Source organism: Notamacropus eugenii, chromosome 6 (genome assembly GCF_028372415.1).
Source record: "Notamacropus eugenii isolate mMacEug1 chromosome 6, mMacEug1.pri_v2, whole genome shotgun sequence".
Taxonomy (NCBI): Eukaryota; Metazoa; Chordata; class Mammalia; order Diprotodontia; family Macropodidae; genus Notamacropus; species Notamacropus eugenii.
Genome location: NC_092877.1, coordinates 143,303,947 through 143,324,457, shown reverse-complemented (window position 1 = coordinate 143,324,457; position 20,511 = coordinate 143,303,947). Strand labels below are relative to the sequence as shown.

The 20,511-nt window shown below is 43.6% G+C and overlaps 1 protein-coding gene across 4 annotated transcripts in view; it reads left to right on the top strand.

The window, feature by feature from the left end:
* Positions 1-20,511, top strand: part of SLC10A7 (solute carrier family 10 member 7) — a 273,274-nt gene that overhangs the window by 227,414 nt on the left and 25,349 nt on the right. For all 4 annotated transcript variants that reach the window (XM_072621188.1, XM_072621186.1, XM_072621187.1 and 1 more), the window contains 3 exons: positions 3,356-3,521; positions 5,305-5,356; positions 14,177-14,250. In XM_072621188.1, the coding sequence (XP_072477289.1) occupies positions 3,356-3,521; positions 5,305-5,356; positions 14,177-14,250 (292 nt within the window). The remainder of the gene's footprint in view (positions 1-3,355; positions 3,522-5,304; positions 5,357-14,176; positions 14,251-20,511) is intronic.

Sequence of the window (20,511 nt, the reverse complement as noted above, 5' to 3'; positions counted from 1 at the left end):
TGTCCTTTCCATGTTATGATCGTTTCACTTGATGTAACCCTAATCTGAAGTATCCCTTTGTAGTTTATATTTTTATTCAAGTAGCAGGGAGAGTGTAGAATCTTGGACGCATTTAAAGGCAAGGTATTGTATTAGGCTCAGTAGATTCAGGGAACAGAAGGACGCCTTTGCTCTTTTCTCTCTCCTGTAATGACATGTTGTAAGAAGTCTACTTTCTCATCAGGCCATTGGTATTTTGTTATGAGTACATGGAGTATTGGGAGTTCAAAACTTTTTAATGTTTGTAAATACAATTGGTGATTATGAAGCAGCTTCAACCTAGTAATGATAAAATGCTCAGTTTTCCCTTGTTCCTCTCTGCTTGCGTCTTTTTGGGGGCAAGGGTAGAGTATGGAGGAGAAAGAGATTTTATATTTTCGTTTTCTCTAGGACTGGGGTCATATAGACTGTAGAATGTTATAATTGGGGAATTTCTGTTACTGAAATGTTTTAACTTCAGCATAACCTGCTATAATGTCAAATGGATAGCATTTGTCAGCACCCTGTATAAAGTACTAAGCAGACCACAGATCCGTCATTCCTTACTGGCTATATGACCTTAAGCAAGTCACATTGCTCTGGACATCAGTTTGTTCTTCTGTAAAAAGGAGAAGAGGGAAAGGTTGAACCAGATGAGCTCCAGGCTCCAAATCTATGGAATAATCTAATTTACTTCCTAGAGAAGTTGATTTTGAATTTATATTTGACTACTACTCCATGCAAGTTTATAAAGTGTATCAAAGCATAAAAATAACCTTTGTAAATTCCCCTGCTGTCAGGAGACTTCCAAAGAGCCACAACTTAGACCCAAAGTCACGGCTCTTGCTTTGCCAGCAAATTCTGCTGTCCAGGATCAATATTTTACATGACTACCTTCCAGAAAACCAAAAACCTAGCCATCTGAAAGTTCACTTTTTGGTGAAACTGTATTCTCTATAAGGCTTCACAGTGAAGCTTGAGGAGACAAAAAAGCACAATTATTTTTTTTTACCTTTTGTCTATAACAGTAGAGGTTAAGCTAGATTTAAAATCTTAGAAAATTCTTCATATAATGAATGCCATAAGTAAAATGTGAAGATTTGATTTTTTTTTTTTTAGTATTTCAGTGTGATTTCTCTTTTTTAAAAAAAAGCAAAAGATATTTTATAAAGTCACCTTTAATTTTATTGTGAATTTTCAAGTTGGTATCTTTTTTAAAATTTATTTTTATACATCCCTTCCATATGAACCCTCCATTGTCACAGTGACCAGTTAAGCAAAAGGTATATAACAAAATAATGGTCCCCCATTATCCCACCAAAAGTTAGTTATGTTTGAATAGCTGTTTTATGGGACAAAGCTCAGTTATTGCAGTTAATCTGAGTTCAGCTGTCCCTTACTGCTGCTTCAGTTATTATGGTAGCCGTCTGTGTTGTTCTGGTTCTTTTCACTTGGCCTGCAGCAGAGTCTCCCGAATTTCTCTGAATTCATTTTTTTTATTTTTAAGAACTCAGTGACATTCTGTTACATCCCTGTGCCACAGTCTGCTCCGCCTTTCTCAGACTGATGGACACTCACTTTGTTTCTCCTTTGGGAACATCGTGGAACATATCAATCTGGACGCAGGAGAACTGGCCAGTCTGGGGTGCGTCCCCCAGAGGGGTTGAGGTCAGCATTTCTCATCAATTCCAAGTTGTCTCACAGAATAGTTAGACTAATTCATACTCTATCAGTATGACTTTGCCTGTCTTCCTACAGCCTTTCCAACATTGACTATCTCCATTGTCTTAAATTTCAAAACCTATGCTATTTCCCAACTTTCTTGAACCATTATTCATCTGGCTAGCTCGATATATACTCCCAAGACTAGTCTCACAACAGTAATAATAATTAATGATAATAATAGCTAGCATTTATATAGAGTTTTAGAGTTTGCAAAGCACTTCATCAAAGCTGTCTTCTGAGGCGGGTGCTGTAATTATTATGTACATTTTACATCTGAGGACACTCAGCCCAGGGTCGCATGACTAGCAAGTGTCTGAAGCAAGGGTTGAACTTGGTTCTTCCTGACTGTGGGCCCAACACCGCTGATTGCGCCAGCTGACGGCTGGGCTAGCTGGTCAGACGCCTTCCAAGGTTCCATTTATTGACTGACCCTTGGCTAGTTCTGAAGCAGCTTGAAGATGATGCAGCATCTGTTGGGTAGAGAATTACACTGTGAGTCACAGTTTTCTGTAAAGCGTATTTTACTGTGAGTGTAAGTCTTCTTTTTCAGGGCATGTTAATGATGCCATATTTAGGAGACAGAAGAACCCCATGGCAGAAGTCAGTCCAGGTTCCCTGACCTCATTATTGCTAATGGATCATGGTGGTACAACCTGCTGTGGCATTTCAGATTCCAGTTACACAGGATAATTGAGTGGCAAGGCTCTATGGTGGTACTGAGGATATAGCTTTAAAAGAGTCCACCCCTTCCCCTCCCCTTATTAAATGAAAGTTTTAAATAGAAGTTAACAGATGGTTCTCAAAGCCAGATTCATCTCTACTATTCAGATCCTCTGTGTCACAGAAAGTTCTGAAAATGAAGGTGACTTTTGTCATTAAACTTTCATTTTACAAGACTCTTGCTAAACAACTTCAGATTCTGCTTCTCCTCTTATGGTGAAGTCATGGCAGGCTCGCTCATTTTCAAGTGTTAATTCTGGTATTCTAAGAGCATGCAAATGGCATTTGTCTTTGGATTTACAAAAACTCTAGATATTCAGAGTTTGAATTATTTAAACTCCCACAACACATGCACTTTTTGCTTTTCAAGCATGAGTTATAATTTAATTAAAAACTTCTAGTGCATCGCTGGCTTTTTAAAATATTAATATGTTTCATGGATCACTTTAGATTATCTGCCATCATGACATTCCTAAAGATGTCAGATTTTTAAGATTCCCAAAGATGCACTTGGAATGGTCTGTTGAGGCAAGGGGGACAGTGATAATTGCATCCATCCATTAGGATCAGCAGAGGAGATAAACTTTGGGGAAGCTTAATGGGCATGTCTCAGTGACAGCTAGCAAAGAACATTTGGCATGATTAAGGATGGATTTGAATGCAGTTGAAAATATACTCTCATTATGGATGCCCAGTGGAAGTTGCAGTACAAATGTTAAATTCCCCAGAAGAAGAGTTGTGTGGCAAGGAAGCTTTGAAATCCATTGTGGCCGTCACCAAAATTGTTCTCTTCCCTTTATGTCTTTCTGCTGTCAAGTTCACTTTGTGATGCCCAGCTTGGCTCCTGAAATCCTCTGCAAAGGAGGCAGACCTGTTGCTTTCTCTGTTTCAGATCGTCCGAAGGTACATCAAGGATTGGCTTGAGAGGAAGAAGCCTCCATTTGGGACGATCAGCAGCTGTGTTCTGCTCACAATCATCTACACAACCTTCTGCGACACTTTCTCCAATACCAATATTGACCTGGATGGCCTCAGTCTTCTCATAATTTTGTTCATAAGTAGGTTTGATACTACCTCTCCCATCACCACCTCCTTCTTGCTCTGTCTTTGGGGGTGATAGCATATAGCAGTCTTTCCAGTCTAAGTTTATTGGGGATGTTAAATAGGTCAGCCAAGACTCTTTCAGCAGTGTTCATAACTTCAGAGTGAGCAGCTACTCTCTAATAAAAGCATGCCATTTGTCATTCATGGACCCCTTCATCTTTTAAATGGCATTGACAAGTTAAGCGAAGACACCTTTTGAACCCAGGTGACCATTGTGTAGAGATCACAAGGGGCCAAGGACAACTCTGGATGAGTGATAGTGTTTATAACGTTCAGTAGGAAGCAAATCACTGGGTCATCGAAATAGGAAGAGTCAGCCAAGTGTGATGATGAGTGGATAGAGTAGTAGACCACAAGGCAGAAGACCTAAGTACAAGTTCTAGCTCCACCACTTACTATCACTGTAGTTAATATAAGACTGGAGCAAGACAGCTTCTCTCAGCCTCTGCTTCTTTGCTGGTAAAATGGAAATTGGAGTCCCCAATATTTCACTGGATTGTTCTGAGGAATGTTTATCCTGGAGAAGACCCATGAGGAACATAACATGGTGGCTTTCTTCAAGTGTTTGAAGACCATCATGAGGATTGGGTTTGTTCAACTTATTCCCAGGTGGACAAAAGTAGTAGTCAATGATTCATAAAAAGGAGACCTTTTGTAAATGTGAGCTATGACTCTTTTATTACCACTGCCTAACTTCCACCCAAAGTCTCCTCTTCCAGCCATGGAGGTGACCCTGAGTTCTCAAAGGCTTTGACAGTAGAGTGCAAGCTTGGGTAGGACTTACAGAAGCACTAAGGCATTAGGTATGAACCCAGCATTGCCATCGTGGGCTGCATTGAGAGGCCTAGCTTCTAGATATAAAGAGTTGATCAAGAGGCTTTCTCAGGCTTCAGCTGGAATACTGTGTCCCATTTTGGCCACCATGTTTAAGAAAGACATTGATGAGCCAGTGAGTGTTCAGAAAAGGGCAGCCAGAATGATAATTGCCTTAAGTTCGTGGTATGTGAGAACTGGCTAACAGTATCAGAGATGTTTATCATAGAAAAGAAAATACTTGGGAGGGACAAGCAGGTTAAGTAGCTTGCTTGGGGGTCACACAGCTAGTAGATGTAGATTTGGAAGTGGGTCTTCCTGACTTCAGGTCCAGCACTCTATTTACTGTGCCACCTAGCTGCCTTGAGCAGTGGTAGATTCCTCCTCCTTGGAGGTCTTGAAGTAGAGGCCAGACAACCACTTGTCAGCTGTTAACAGTGGTGACTCGTTCAGTTTGGTCTGGACCAGAGGGCAAACGAAGCTCCTTCCAGATTTCATGTTCTGTGATTCTCTGAATGTGCCTCTGCTTTCTGTGGACCAGCCCAGCTAATGGCCAGGAGATTTATCAGCAGCAAGCTGGCCATTGGTAGGTGATGAATTTTTTTTAAAGCCAAACATGGTAGTGCATAGCAGACAACTGAATAAGCCATAGATTTAAATATGGAAGCCATCTCTGTCTAATCCCACCATCTCATTTGACAAATTAAGAACCTAGACCCTGGAAGAGTTAAATGGCTTGCCCATGACCACGCACAGAGTATGCCTTGGCCTTCTGACAACAAGAGGCTTTGGTAAGCCTGGACTTTCTCCACTGCCCCACAGCTGCCTCTCAAGCTCCTAAGCCAAAGGCACGTATAAGCTATTAACAGTAATACATCTTCAATCTTTATAATGCTAATTTTGTATTTTTCTTTTCTCTTTCAGTATTTTCTGTTCAGCTGAGCTTTATGTTTTTAACATTCTTCTTTTCTACAAGGTACGTGACTTGGTTCCTGGTATTTGTCTCTTTGTTCGGAAGGTAGGACTCAGAACCTCTGGAAAGGGTCCCTGTGCCATTTCTAGAGACATGATGGAGAACTGCCTCACTCTTCCTCTGTCCCCACCCTCTAGCCCTGCTGTCCCCTTCCTGCTTGGCGGGCCCTGATCAGCTTGTAACCCTAGGTTTTCTCTCTTTTTTGGTGTTGTGAGGAGCAGGAGTCATGGGGGCATCAGTAGGAGTCATGGACCCAAAGGATATGAGGTGTGAGCCTGGGATGCACTAGGGATATTTTCAAATGCAAGCGTGCCCAATTGAAAAAGTAAATGGGTAAAAAAAACCAAGAATTTATAAAACAGATAAACTAATGCATGGTTTTATGATTTATAAAAGGATTCTGTACTCTGCAAATTAATCAGTTAATAAGCATTTATGAAGTGGCTACTGTGTGGCAAGCACTGGGCTGGGTGCTGGAAACTGGTGCTAGGCTAGGGAACAAAAACAACCCTTCGCTGCTTCATGGCCATTTCTTAGATTCCCTGATTCCCTTCCAGGCACAGCTCAGACCACACCTTCGTCAGAGGCCTCCCTCTCTCAGCCTCTAACTTCTAGAGAAGGGTCCCTTTCATTCACTCTCTGTATTTTTCATGTGTCTGTTTAAAAATATTCTAACATCCGGTGGCCACTGCCTTGAATTAATAGTTTTCTGTGCTTTCACGCCTTGTTTAGGGAAAACGTGAATTCCAGAAAATGAGTCTAGCAAAAAGGACGAAGCAAAATGCCTTGTAAGACCCACCACATCATCCTAACCTTGATGTGAAGAGCAAGGCCAATCCCTGGTCTGAGGGACATTGAAGATGGCAGCATGTCCCTGCTGAGGCTTCCCATCTCCCTTCAGAGAATAAGCTCCTTGAGGGCAAGAACAGTGCCTGGCAGTGATTGACTAAAACAATCCCTGATCTTCTAACAGGAGAAACAGGATCTGAAGCATATTGAGAGAGAAATAAAATCAAGACAAGGCAGTTTGGGGAAAAGAGCACTAACGTGAACAGCGAAGTGTCTTTAAATAGCAAGCTTTTCTGATGTGGTTAAAATAAGGTTCGTTTCACACAGAACTTCTAGGAATACATCTGTGAACTAATACAAGCTCTGTGCATATTCATTAACAAATGTTGATGGATCGCCTGGAATGTCCAAGGCTTGGACCAGATACCACAAAGAAATGTGCTTGCCTCTCCTAGCGTGCCCTCCCCTAGCCTCTGCGTCACACTCTGAGTATGTGGCCTGTCATTTGGGACATGGCAGGTGCCCAGTCATGTTTCATCTTTGTAACCCCCAGTCTAGCACCTAGTATGGCCTTAATAAGCATTTAGTGAACAGAATTACTTGCTGTGGAAGACCTGTGGGTTCATGATAGACAGTGGTGCCAGAGGAAGACGAATGAATGAGAAAGCACTTATCTAGCATTCACGATGTCCCTGGCATGATGCTAAGCTCAGGGGATCCCAAGACCCTGCCCTCAAGAAGCTTACGTTCCAAAAAGGGAAGACAGCTCACGAAGGCGAACTTTATAATGGGAACAGCTGGGCAGTGACTCAGAGGCACTGCTCTCCTCCTAGAGCCCAGGCAGCTTCTGGTGTAGAATCCAAAAGTCTGGTGGGTAGCAATGAGAGGAGGTTGCAGACAGTGGCCAGAGACCAAGAGGCCAAGTTTGGAAGCAGCTGACAAGTGCTCCCATTAGGAGGATGTGGTGGGTCTTACAAGCTGTTTTGCTTGGTTGTTGTTGCCCCACTCATTGTCTGGAATTCATGTTCTCTCTTGACAAGGTGTGAAAGCACATGAATGTGATTCAAGGCAGTGCCCTATGGATGACACATTTAATCAATGCCAGCAGATCTTAGGTGAAGGAAGGCATACTTCCAAGTAGGGAGACCCAGAAAATTCATGAGAAGAGAGGGCTTGAGCTGAACCCAGGAGGATTGGTGGTATTTCAGAAAGCAGAGGTAGAGGAGGGAGAGAAAACCAGTATAAACACTATCTTAAATTTGTAGAATGTGGATGGAGTCTACAAAGCCCTCCCATACATCATCCAGTTTGGGCTTCTTGACAGCCCTGTGAGATTGCTAGTAGAACTATTTATCATACCCCTATTTGAGAGGAGGAAACCAAGGCTCCCAGCAGATGTATTGCATTTCTAGCACTCAAACTTGGGTCTTCTGCTCTTAGCTCTGCGCTCTGTACCTTTATCCATATGGCAGCCCTCCCTGAAGATGGCTGGCATATATATCCCTGCTGAAATGTTGTCATCCCCAGGCTGAGCATCCTCAAGGTCTGTCAGCCCTTCCCCAAGACCCTTGCTTCATCACCCTGGTTGGCCTCTTCTGGTTGTTCTCCAGCTTATTAAAGCCTCTCCTAAAATGTGGCCCCCATATGTAAATGCAATACTCCAGATGTGGTCTGACCAGGGCAGGGTAGAAGGTAGAAGTCACCTGAACTCTCCCTGAACTCCATGCTTCTCTTAACACAGCCTCGGTTCTTGTGGGATATTTTGAATGCCATGACAAACTTGACTCATTTTGAACTTGCAGTCCATTAATACTCCCAAAACATAGAGGGATGATTGTCTGCAAAAGATAAATGAAAGTTTTCTGAGCTAAGATGAGTAAGACTAGATTGGAGCCAGATTGTGGGGGCCTTGAATACCAAACTAAGTACTTGTCCAACTCTCAGTTAATTCAAGGACATCTTCCTTGCTCACATACAGTGTGCCCACACTGGCACATCTGCTCTTTGAGCACGTGTTTAGGAACTGAACTAGCTACAACAGCAGTAATAATTTACACCACTAGATCACTGAGCCGTTTAGATCAGCCCGTTCTTTCCATAGGCGTACATCAGAGTTTGTCATTTCATAAGATCAGGAAATTCCTGGTGTGGGAATCCCCTCTGCTTGTGCAGATCACTCCTTGTCCATGACTTGATAGATCAGTTTCTTTCCCAGGCTCATAGAGGGAGCAGTGAAGGCTCTAAGCACAGCACCCTATCTTCCCGAGTTCAGATCTGTCCTCAGACACTGTGTGACCTGGGGCAAGTCACTTAACTTTGGAGACTTCAGTCTCCAAAATACAACCCATCCCCCCCCAAAAAGATCAATTAATTAATTGAAGGGCTGTGCTAGATGACCTCTGGGTTCTCTTCTTGTTCTAGAGACGATGAAACGAAGTCACAGTGTTGTTTTAAGGGCACATTGTTGATTTATGGCAGAGTAAAAAGCAGAACCCAAGTCACCTGGCTCACATTCGACTTTTTACTGGAGAGACTTGATGCCTCCACATGGCCCCTGAACTCCCTGCCAGCCTTGAGAGTCTGTAAATATGAATCTGTGGATATAAAAATGAGTGAAAACAAAAGAAGTGTGAAGGAAAATACAGAACATTCTACACAGGAATAAAAACATACAACATATGTCTCTTTGAGCACACAGCAGAGAAAGACAAAACAGATCATGGAAAGGAAGTCCTGATTCAGAAATTCAGTGTGTCAAGGGAAAAGGGCATAGGAGAGAAGAAGAAAGAAGAGGAAAAAGGAAGATATGCCTCAAGAATGGAAAATCTAAGGGACCCAAAGGACAGTGGTTTTAAAGTAATGATAAAAGGGCAACTTGACATCAAATTAGAGAAAAAGAGCCACTCAACAAATTAGTTTCAGGGGGAAATGTGGATGAAAATTGACAGAAAAAAATGTTAACACCTAGAAACTGTGATTATTTTGCTATTAATAATACGGTGGGGTGTTTAAAAATGTCACAGTGCTTAGTTTTTCTAATTGTTGGTGTGTTCAGTCAGTCGGAAGACATTTATTAAGTGCTGCTGTACCAGTCTCTGGCACATAGAAAGAAAGGCAAAACCAGTCTCTACCCTCAAGTGACTCACGTTCAGATGGAGGAGACAGCATTGCAAAGCAAAGGGACACATACAAAACCGAGACCGTGAAAGTGGGAGGTCATTTAAGAGGAAGTTCCTGGCAGTGGGAGAGATTGGGGAAAGGTCTCTTACAAAAAGAGAACTGAATCTTGAAGGGATGTAGGAGGCAGAAGGGGGGGGGAAGAGGGAGAGAACATTCCAGCCATGGGGAGAAGGCCTGGGAATGATCATTCTCCACCAAGGTCTTAGTCATAAGTCCATAAAATCTAGACTAGGTGGAAGGGATCTCAGCGGTCAGCTAGTTCAACCCTCTTATTTTACAACGGAAAAAACTAAGACTTAGGAAAGAGAGATTATTTGCTTAAAGCAATGCAGGTACTAAGTAGCAGAACCCCCTGGGGTGGAGAACCTGCAACTTTGAGGCCACATGTGGCCTTCTGGGTCCTCACGTGTGTCCCTTTGGCTGAATTCACAGACTGCACTTGAGAACCTAGAGAACATGTAGCCTCAAGGCCCAGGTTCCCCACCGCTGTTAGCCAGTTAAATGAATTTCTGTGGTAGAGATTCTTTACTTGCTGTATGCTTACTGTGAGAGGCAGCATGAAGTGGTGGGCGGTGCTGGAGTTGGAGTCAGAACCTGGGCTCGTGTCCTACCCGATACCTGACTGGATAAGTCCCCTTTCTCCTGTGCCTCAGACGTCTCTCTAAGACTTAGCCACTGCATCAGAGATGATCTGTAATCTGCACTGGTGAAGGGCTTTCTAAAAGGCATTCCCTACTTGTTGTAAGTGGGCTCCCATGTAGGGGAAAGTGTTTCTTTGATTTTTGTTGAATGGCAGCAGGTTTTAATTTTTTGCTTTTAATTTTTAAATGTGGACTTCTCTACAGCCCTCACTGGATCCCTCCACCTTCACAAGCTATTGTACTATAGTTTTCCTTCCTTTTAAGCTAAATTCCTAGAGAAAGCTGTCTACACTGGCCACTTCTTGTCCTCACTGTCTTCTAAATCTTCCCCAGTCTGGCATCTCATCTCATCACTCCGTGATCTCTTCATTGCTCCGTCTAATGGCCTTTTTTCATTTCTCATCCTTTCTGACTTCTCTGCAGTCTTTGACACTGTTGATCACTCCCTTTTCTTGACTCCTTTATTTTTTCTGGGTTTTCCTGATCCTGGCCTGGTCCTCATTCTAACTGTGTAGCTGCTCTGGGACTTCATCCATATCATAACCTGCTACCTATGAGTGCCTCCCAATGCTGTCCTGGTCTTCCTCTCTTCTCCCTCTATACTGTCTCTCTTGGTGATCTCATCACCTCCCAGGTGTTCAATTAGCATCTCTGTGCAGATGATTTCCAAATCTATCTGTTCATCCCAATCTCTTCCTGAACTCCAGTCCCATCACCAACTGCCTTTTGGACATCTTGAACTAGAGTCCTATTATTGTAAAGTCATTTTCCAGTCATGTGCAACTCTCTGTGACACCATTTGGGGTTTTCTTGGCAAAGATACTGGAGTGGTTTGCCATTTCCTTCTCCCACTCATTCAGCAGGTGAGGAACTGAGATAAACAAGCTTAAGTGACTTGCCCAGGGTCACACAGCCATTAAGTGTCTGAGGCCAGATTTGAGCTCAAGAAGACATGTCTTCCTGATTCTAAGCCCAGAACTCTATCAGCTGCATCACCTAGCTGACCCATGATGTCCTGGAGGCATCTCAGACTCAACACTTCTAAAACTAATGTCATTATGTTTTCCTCAAATCCACCTGTCTTTCTAACTTTCCTACTATTGCTGTCAGTCTTCCCAATTACTCAGGCCTATAACCTTGGTGTCCTCCTCACCTCCCTACTCTCACTCATCTCCTATCCAAATGTTAAATGCTGTTCCTACCTCCACACCTTCTCTCCTCTACATCCCCATCTCCTTCACACAGTGATCACCCAGTGGTCTCCTCTCTCCTTACTCCAGGCCCTCCCAGCCATCAGAGATTTCCTAAAACTCAGACATGGCCATTACACACGTGCATTGTCTCCTCTCACCATGAAGCTCCAGTGGTTTCTTATGACCCCTAATATCACACATAAAACCCTTTTTTTGGCATTTAAGACCCTTCACAACCTGGCCCCTTCCTACCTTTTCAGCTTTTTTACACTTTACTCCCCTTTCCACACCCTGTCGACCAGCTAGATTGGTGTACTTGCTGTTCCATGCACACAACACTTATCTCTTGACCCCATGCCTTTGCACTGGCTCTCTCTCATGCCTGGCATGCTCTCCCTCCTCACCTCCATACCTTTTCTTTCCTGGCAAAGCCAGGGTTTGGACTCAGGTCCTTTGCCTCCAGGTTCAAAGGAATGCTAAGAATCTCAGGATGTGATGTTTGGGAGGGAATAATAATAATAATAAAAACATTTATTTAGTACGTTAAGGTTTACAAAGTGCTTCACGTACATTATCTCATTTGTGTCTCCTAACAACCTTATGAGCTAGGTGCTACGGATATGATTGATTACACATGATAACAGCTGAGGCTATGAGAAATCTAAAGATTGCCTGTGGTGTCACACACACACACACACACACACGCATGTGGCTGGTTTTGAAGCCCTATTCTCACAGCAAGTTCCTCATTCTTGAGGGTTCCACCACTGAGAGAGACCAGAAACACAGAAGAGGTTTGGAGAAGAACCAAAAAAGCAATTAAAAATAAGATTATTAACAAAAAATTCACTTGGATTAAGCATTTGGAATAAAGGATACTGAAGCGTCATTCATATATCAGAAGGGCTCTCACAAGGAGGATCATAGAATCCCTGAGGTTGTGCTTTTGTAGATGAGGAGATTGAGGCCCAGAGGGGTAAAGTGATTTGCCCAAGGTCACACAGCTAACAAATGGCCAAGCTGGAATAATGGCCAGATGGTTTCTACCTCCACCAAGGACATCTCAAGAGAAAATGGGAATCAAATGTGCAATAGCATGAAGAATTTAGTTTATAAACAAGGAAGGCTTCCCCAGTACTCTGTGTTGTCCAGTGTGGAAATTAGCTCTCGAGGGAAATGGTAGAGAGCCTTTCTCCAAAGATCTTTAGAAATTGGATCAGTTCTCTCCTCTGGGCTGGTGTAAATGGAGTATGTCTGAATGAGGTCACGATTATGGCTAGTAACAAACACGCCATCTTTATTTCACTGAATGCTTCGTCCTTTTCATATGGCTTTTATATGGGGGAACTCGTTGGAAAGCAGGGCACAGAATCTGCCCTAGAGAATGATAAGGAACCCGGTAAGAGGAATAATCACTGTTCTAAATGGTTTGACTTTTTATTATCTATGGAAATTTGGGAAATTGGATTATGGTATCCTCCCCTTTCCCATACAGCACTGGCTCTCATTCATATTTAAGACTTGGTCTTTTGGAGTTTGTTTTATTCTGGGGGTCTAGACCTGTGATTTTATCTGTGTGAGGAACTCCCAGTGGGGAAGATATTCTCTGATGAAGGTCAGCACTTGGTGCAAATCGGAGTCTTAGGGAGTTGACTGGCAGACTGAGAGGTTAAGTGCTTTGCCCATCATCACTCAGCCAGAGTCCTCTGCATTCTTCTAGCCACCTCTTCATCATTAGCAGCTTTGTCATCCTCATTTTCATTTAATGTATAGTCCTTAAAGCTGCTTTTTTTTTTTTACAAAATGTTTCCCTGAAGTTAGATTTTCCCCTGTTTCTGTTAGGAGCTCATGTCACTGCTCCCAGATATAATAAGACCCATTTTTAGAGGCAGATGAACTCTTTCAGGTTCCTTTGGCCTTCAATGGCTAATAAGAACCTATGACTATTACTGCTGAGCACCCATGGAACCTTAGGTGAGAGCTGCCAGACTTGTGATCTCAGCACCTTAATTTGTTGGTCAGAACATGTAAGTCCCTTGAGGGCAGGGCCTACTTAATTTTTGTGTTTATGCTCCATGTTTTTTTGGTTCAGACATGATTTCCACCTTCCTGCTGTCAAAGCCTCCTCGACACACTAAGATTAGCAACTGTCATCTATAATTTTTAACCTTAGAAAGTTGGCTGGGGCACCAAGAATTTAAATGGCTAGTCACCCAGCCAGTATAGAGGCCACCCAATCAAAAGTGGGACTTGAATTCAAGTCTTTCTGTCTCCAAGGCCATCCCTCCATCCTCTTTACCACCCTGTATCTCACCATTTAGTAAATGTTTGTTGAATTTCATTGGCATGGGAAGTCCCTGCAGTGGTGAAGATTGCCATCCAAGCATGCCTTCCAGTCCCATGCAGTCCCCATCAGTGTAGTTCCATCGTTGCGTTTGAAAAGATCTGCTGTGTACACCAGAAGAAGGGGCCTTCTTCTTCTGCCATTTATCTCCTACTGATGTCAGTGCAGCCTTTGAGCCCCCTAACTAACATGTAGTATGTCCCCCATGCTCATTTCAGAGGGAGAAGCTAAGAGGACTGAACATTTACATAGCGCCTCTGTGCGAAGGGCTTTTTGTGGTTTGGGTTTTTTTAAACAAATGTTATCTCCTCTGATCGTCACAAACAAGCCTGGGAGGTGAGTGCCCATTTTACAGTTTAGGAAACCGAGACAAAAGGGTCAGTGACTAGCAAAGGCAGTGAGTGTCCAAGGCCGTATTTGAGCTCAGGGCTTCCTGACTCTGGGGCCAGTGCTCTATCCACTGCTCCACCGATTGCCTTTAGATAGGATTGTCTCCCTTAAAAAAAGTTACACAAGACTTTACATTGCCACATAGGATGCCTTCAGTCCCTAAAATGGGTATAAATGATGATGACGTAAAAGTGGGTCTTCCATGGCCTAGAATGCCCTAGTTAAATCAGCTTTGAGTAAAAGTGTTAGTAATGTACGGTCTTTTTTTCTTCTTTCTTGCCCGTAGGAATAATTTGGGTTTCACACCAGCAGACACGGTTGCTATCATCTTCTGCTCCACACACAAATCCCTCACATTGGGTAAGTAAATTGGAACCCTAAGGAACAATATTTAATGTAAACCTTGCCTACAGAACCTCGTTGATTTCGAATTCAAAGGGTCAGAGGAAAAGTATTTGAAAGAACTTTGGGACCAGCCACTGTCCTTTTTAAAAAACCATAATGTGTCCGTCTGGTTGAGAAGCAGAAGCCGTAAATGTCCAGCCAGTTTGGCTAAAGGTTCTGCCATAGATGGCCCTTATAACCCAGTGAATGTAAGTGAGTTCTCAGGCAGATTGTAAGGGCCTTGAGGGCAGTACTGTCTTTTGCCTCGTATGGAGGGGTGGGGGGAGCGTGGAGAGAGAGAGAGAGATTGCGTGTGTGAGTGCTTGGACAGGTAGCTCAGACATTTATTAAGCACCTACATATATATATATATATATATATATAAAGAGAGAGAGAGAGAGAGAGAGAGAGAGAGAGAGAGAGAGAGAGAGAGAGAGAGAGTTTCAGTGCTTAGATGAGGACCAACCCTCTATATTTTACAGATGAAGAAAGTGAAACCCAGAGATTTGTACATAGTGCAGTTTACTGCGGGCAGAGGTTAGAAATATCACAAAATGACTGTGATGCCGAGAGGCATCAATAAAACTTCCTTTAAAAAACCAAAAACTGTCCTTGTGAGTGGCCCGCCACGTGGAGTCCTGACTGTTCTCTCAGTGCCCAGTGACCCAAACTTCATTTTCCATTTTGGTTTTCCACTACCACCCCCTCCTAAAAGCTTCAAACCTCAGCTGCCTCCTGAAAAATAGTTCTCAGAAATCCTATGAAAGGCAAGGAGCTGGGGGTGTTACTTTTTACTTTTTTGCTAGAAAGAATTGGGCTTAGAGGGTTTGTATTTGAAATCCTTACCATAGCTGATTCAGAATCAGACCACTAGGACAGCATCTAAGAAGCTTTGTAGTAAAATTCTCAGAGGCTTTTGGAATACAAACTGAGTCACTTCCCCTTAGGGTACTTGGATTTACTAGCTGTCAGTCCTGTAAGTACCATGATAGCTGCTGTCCCCAGCAATCCTCCCTCCAGGCATTCACCAGCCCCACTCTAGTCACCACGGCAACCTGGATCCATCCCCCTTGGGCAGGTAGAAAAACCAGAGCTTTGTCTCAAGAATGTCCTTATTTCCACCTGGAAAAGGAAAAGGTTGGTCCTTCACGGAATCTCACAAGAGCTTTGTGATTTACAATGTCAGCTCTCACTGGGTCCGATCCCATGCTCTCTGTACCAGCTGGGGCAGAAATTATTGGTAAGGAGGGTGCCATGCTAATCACAATGCTTGGAGACTAGCAATTATTCTGTTAGAGACTTTGTCTACACAGAAATTACAGGCTGGTACAATAAGTGTGGAGGACTCAAATTCCAGAAAACAGGGGCAGCCAGCCTCAAATAAGATTAGGCATGTTCACCCTCCTTGTCTTCCCCCCAACACTGGGAATCACAGCGTTCAGTTCTTATGGGAAAGAAGCTGGCACAATCCAGTGGAGACTAGCACTGAGTTCAGCATGGCTCCTGGACGAGACCCTGCTCCACATCACCCCTGGCACGTGAAAGGGCTGTGCCCAGTCTCCTTTCACTGGTCCTTCCTTCATATTAGCCAAGGAGACCCATACAGTTTTTAATCTGTTCAAAATGGAAGCAAAAGAAAGAACCCTAAGGGCCTAGAAGGAAGAACCCTAAATGCAGTCAGGAGATTTGGGTTCTAGTTAGCCCTTTGTCAGTACTGAGCTACATGTCCTAGGAAGGGAGGGAGGGAGAAAGGGAGGGAGAGAGGGAGGGAGAGAGGAAGAGAGGGAGGGATAATGGAAGGAAGGAAGGAGGGAAAGAGGGAGGGATGATGGAAGGAAGAAAAGAGAAGGAATGATAGAAGGAAGGGAGGATAGAAAAAAGGAAGGGAAGGGACAATGGAAGGAAAGGAAGGAAGATAGAGGGGAAGGAGGAAGGAAAGAAGGAACATTTATTAAGAGCTGTGTGTGGAGGACTGTGCTAAATACTGGAGATATAAATGGAACAAGAAGGCAGTCCGTGACCTCAAGGAACCCCATCTTAATGGAGGAAAGAACATACAGGAGGTTTTAGCTCCTAGCCATGGAAAAGTCCTGGGGTCCTTGGGGTACAGCCGCAAATAGATAATGCTGCTTCTTCTTTAATGTCATCTCTACCTATAGTCATATTCATCTCTAATATCAAACCATGTGACAATGCCAAGGACTTTGGGGACAAGCACTTTGTTTTGGGGTCTTCGGTAGCTGTGGCTGCCCAGGAGGCAGGGGCTCTTGTGTCTGCCAGCCCCCGTCGCCCTGGGGATCACTTTCCAGGATGGGAGTTACAGGGGCTCTTGAGGTTACTGCTGCTTCCAGGTTTGTTGGACTTAGCTGCCTGATGTTTGAGCAAGGAATGTGAGTCCTTTCTTCAGGGTGAGTGCTACTCTCTAGGATGGCTGGAAGCGGGGACAGTGGCCTTTGGAGCTCTTGTGCTCAGGGTCTTGGGCTGCCTCCATTAGGGTCTCTTTAGATTGTAAGTTCTAGAAGGGAAGAAACTATTTCTTATCCAAACTTTGTATCTCTCCTAGTGCCCAGCATAGTACTCTGCCTTTCGTAGTCCAGAACTCCAGAGAATCTGGGATGTCCCCATTGTGGGCATTCTCTCCAGTGATCAGATCACCCTCCGCCCCTGCCTGCCTGTCTTGTACAGCTGCCATCCATGTTCTCCCATCAGTCCGTAGAGAGTAGAGAGTCCACTCAAAATGCTGGGGGACAGACTGGGGGCAGGATCTCTGAGTTCTCTCCACATTTCCTAGAAATGTTTGTTGTGGTTAATCTCTCTGGGCCTCAGTTTTCTCATCAGTTCCTATGAAACGGTCAAGTTCCATTAGATGATCTCTCACGTTGCTTCAAGTTCTCAGGTGTTACGGTTGTCATCAGACCTTGGCTTGGCCAGTGTGGGATCTCCTCCCACTCACGTGTTTATAATACAGTACATAAATAGTGGGGCCATGTCTGAGACTCAGAAATCAAGTGACTGATTGCACACATAACGAGTGGGTAGGTGTCAGAGGCAGCACTTGAACGCGGATCTTCTGGCTACGAACCAGCATTCTGTGTCTCTGTGTGCTGCTGCTTCTCTGATTTCGCCAGAGAATAGCCACAGTATTAATAATGAGCACATATATACATAGATAGATATATATATTGCTTTAGGGTTTGTGAATCACTTTACATAGGCCATCTTATTTAACCTGCACAGCATTTTGCAGATGAGGAAACTGAGGCAGGCAGGTTACATGACTTGTCCAGGCTAAGAAGTATCTGCGACAGGATTTGAATTTCAGTCTTACTAACCACAGAGGCAGCCCTCCTCAGGTGCACCCCCTAGCTTCTTTCTTGCGATTTTTTTTTTTAAGGAAAGGTGCAGCCAACAAATCTTTCCATTCAAAGTCAGTGGAAGAAAACATCTGTGGGGATCCAAATGTGACAAGTACTAGCTTTTCCTCTCCCCTCTTCCCCAGGCTAGGATTCCCACAGTGTATGTGTAAATTTGGAAGTCCTTCCATGAATGGGACATACCAATGGTAGCCTTGTGTAACATGAACCAAGTTTGTTTCATTTTATTTCAACAGTCACCTGCTATGTGCCAGGCAGTGTGCCAAGTGTTGGAGATCAAAAACCAAAATTGAAACAGGAACTTATGTTCTATTGAGGGAAACAATTTATTGAGAAATAAGTGAATACAAAATGGTGGTGAGCTGGACAGCACTAAGCACTATGGATATCAGCAAAGGAAGAGTTGATACTGTAACTGAGCTTTGCTTTGAGGGAATCTTTGGGACAGTTTGGAGAGTTCGTTCTAGGCACAGGGAAAAGCAAGGAGGTGGGATGTTATGTATGAAGCCAATTTGACCAGAACTCAGAATGTATGTGGAGGAATTGATACGGGATTTGTCCTCCAGAGTAACTTACCATAGGTCTCCCGTATGCTGTCTGGTTGGTTAATTCAGCTAACAACCTAAAAGAGTAAATTCATAGCTGAAAGTTAAGCCTTGATAGCTTTCATAGCGCATATCCACTCCCAGTGGATTCTGCCAGCTGGGATTCTGACCAGTGTGTCCCCCCGACATGTGTGTACCATGCGTACATGTAACACGTCTATGCACATGCGGTCTCTCCTTGATTCATTGCTTTTATTAGTGCATTTGCCATTGATTGATTAGTTCCTAGTATTAGGACTTTGTCTATTGATGGATTGCAGATGAAGTGACTATTTGACCTTTAATTATGAGGCTTCCTATTGAAAATGACATTGAGCTATGGCTCTGTGGAATCCATCTGGAAATGCTGACGTGGAGCTGCTCCCCTGGAGCTTATTCAGAGGGAAAGAGGAGGCCTGGAGGAAGCAGCACCTGACCGCCAAGAGGCCAATTGGCTGCTCCCACAGAGCGACCACTGGAGATGGAGAATGGCTTTGTCGTTTGTGTATGTGAAATCTCTACCCTAGGAGCACATGGTCCTCCTCCTCATTCTCATTTGGTCTGATATTTGGATAAGCTTTGAAGACGAGGTACTATGATGCCATATGGAATCAGGCAGAGAGCCCTGGACTTGGAGTAAGGCAGCCCCTGATCAGGCACTTACTCACTGGGAAACTGGACGAGCATGCCACTACTCTGAGCCTCAGTTGCCATATCTGTAAAATACAGGAGGTTGAAGTCAGTGACCTCTAAGTTCCCTGTCGGGGATCTGATAGAATCTAATTGAAAAAAAAATACTTTTCAAAAACAAACACAGACTGCGATGGTGGAGTGGAAGAGTCAGTCAGAAGACCTGAGTTTGCATCTTGACTTCGGGTCTAATTAGGTGTGTTACCTTGGAAAAGTAACTTTCCTTCTCCACCCCTCTCTCCCCCAGCTTGTACAGAGAGTACGAGTTTGTATGAAGTAATTTTTTTCCCATCCAAGCCATGGAACTAAAGTCATTTCTCCATGTTAAGGAAAAGTGTTTCAGACCAGTCTCATGAGCTGCCCTCTTGTGCAGAGGCCTTCTGCCCTCCCTTCCTAAGTCCTGCAAGGTCACCTCCCCGTTTCCACAATAAGCTCTTAAAACAGTAGAGGAAATGTTCTGTAAAGATAGAAAAGAGCCCATCAATAGTGCCGTGTCCTGTAAAGAAGTTTTCTTAGATTTACATGGTAATAAGGAGAATAAGTTTGAGAGCCCTGCCATCTGACAGCATCCTTAAACATGCTGCCACAGTTCTAGGTCTGGGAGAGTTTACCAACGGGCAGGAGAAAAAGTGATGATACATGTGTCATTCTGGATTGTGTAGTAGAGAAAAGAGAAATGGCAGTCTGTCCAGGGAGTGATTTAGTTCTGCTCAACAGAGCATTGAAAACTGTTTCGAGCTTTGATTCTCTGCTAGTTATCAAAAGCTGGGTTGCTTGAGATTTACTGCTGGGATGTCTAGAGTTCTTAGGAAATGTTCCCAGAAGCCAGGTGCCTATTAGGCAGCTTGGGAGATTTTAAGGGGTAAAAAAAGCCTCCTCTGGGAGGTTTCTTCCAAAGGAAGAACAATGCTAGGGCCGGGAGGGACCCAGCCTCAACCCCAAGCATAAAAGTAACAGTTCATGCCTGTTGAGTGTCTTAAGGTTTGCACTTTTCTTGGAAGAACTCTGTAAAGTAGTTAGTGCAAATATTATCTCCCTTGGTCTCATGGCTAAGTACCTGAAATGGGATTTGAACCCAGGTTTCTTGACCCAGGTTCAGTACATTCTACCCTACCTACCCCATGCCTCATCATCATAGTAGACTAATGATGCCCATCTACCTACACTCCACCCCCATCTCTGTGTTCTTCATTCAGTCCCAAGAAATGAAACTTGTAAGTCAGGCATCTCCTCTTTCCTTTGGGAATTCCTATGCACACTTTCATATCTGGAGGAATATTTTCCCAGATATATCATGTTCACACTGACTTTCCATTTGTAATATGAGAGAACCCAAGCTAAAGGTAGGATGGGAATGCAGTCTGATGACTTACAATCACATCCTTCTAAATTGGCTGACCTCTTCATGTAGTGCCAGGAAATCTGGGTTCCTCGTATTAACCAACTAGTTATGTGAATAAACATTTGTGGACCTTGTTTTCTCCATCTGTAAGTTGGTTCAAAATGGTCTCTAAGCTTACTCTACACTTCTTTGATTCTTTAAGATTTTGACTGTTTAAGAAGAGAATTACAGAATTTTAGGGTTGAGA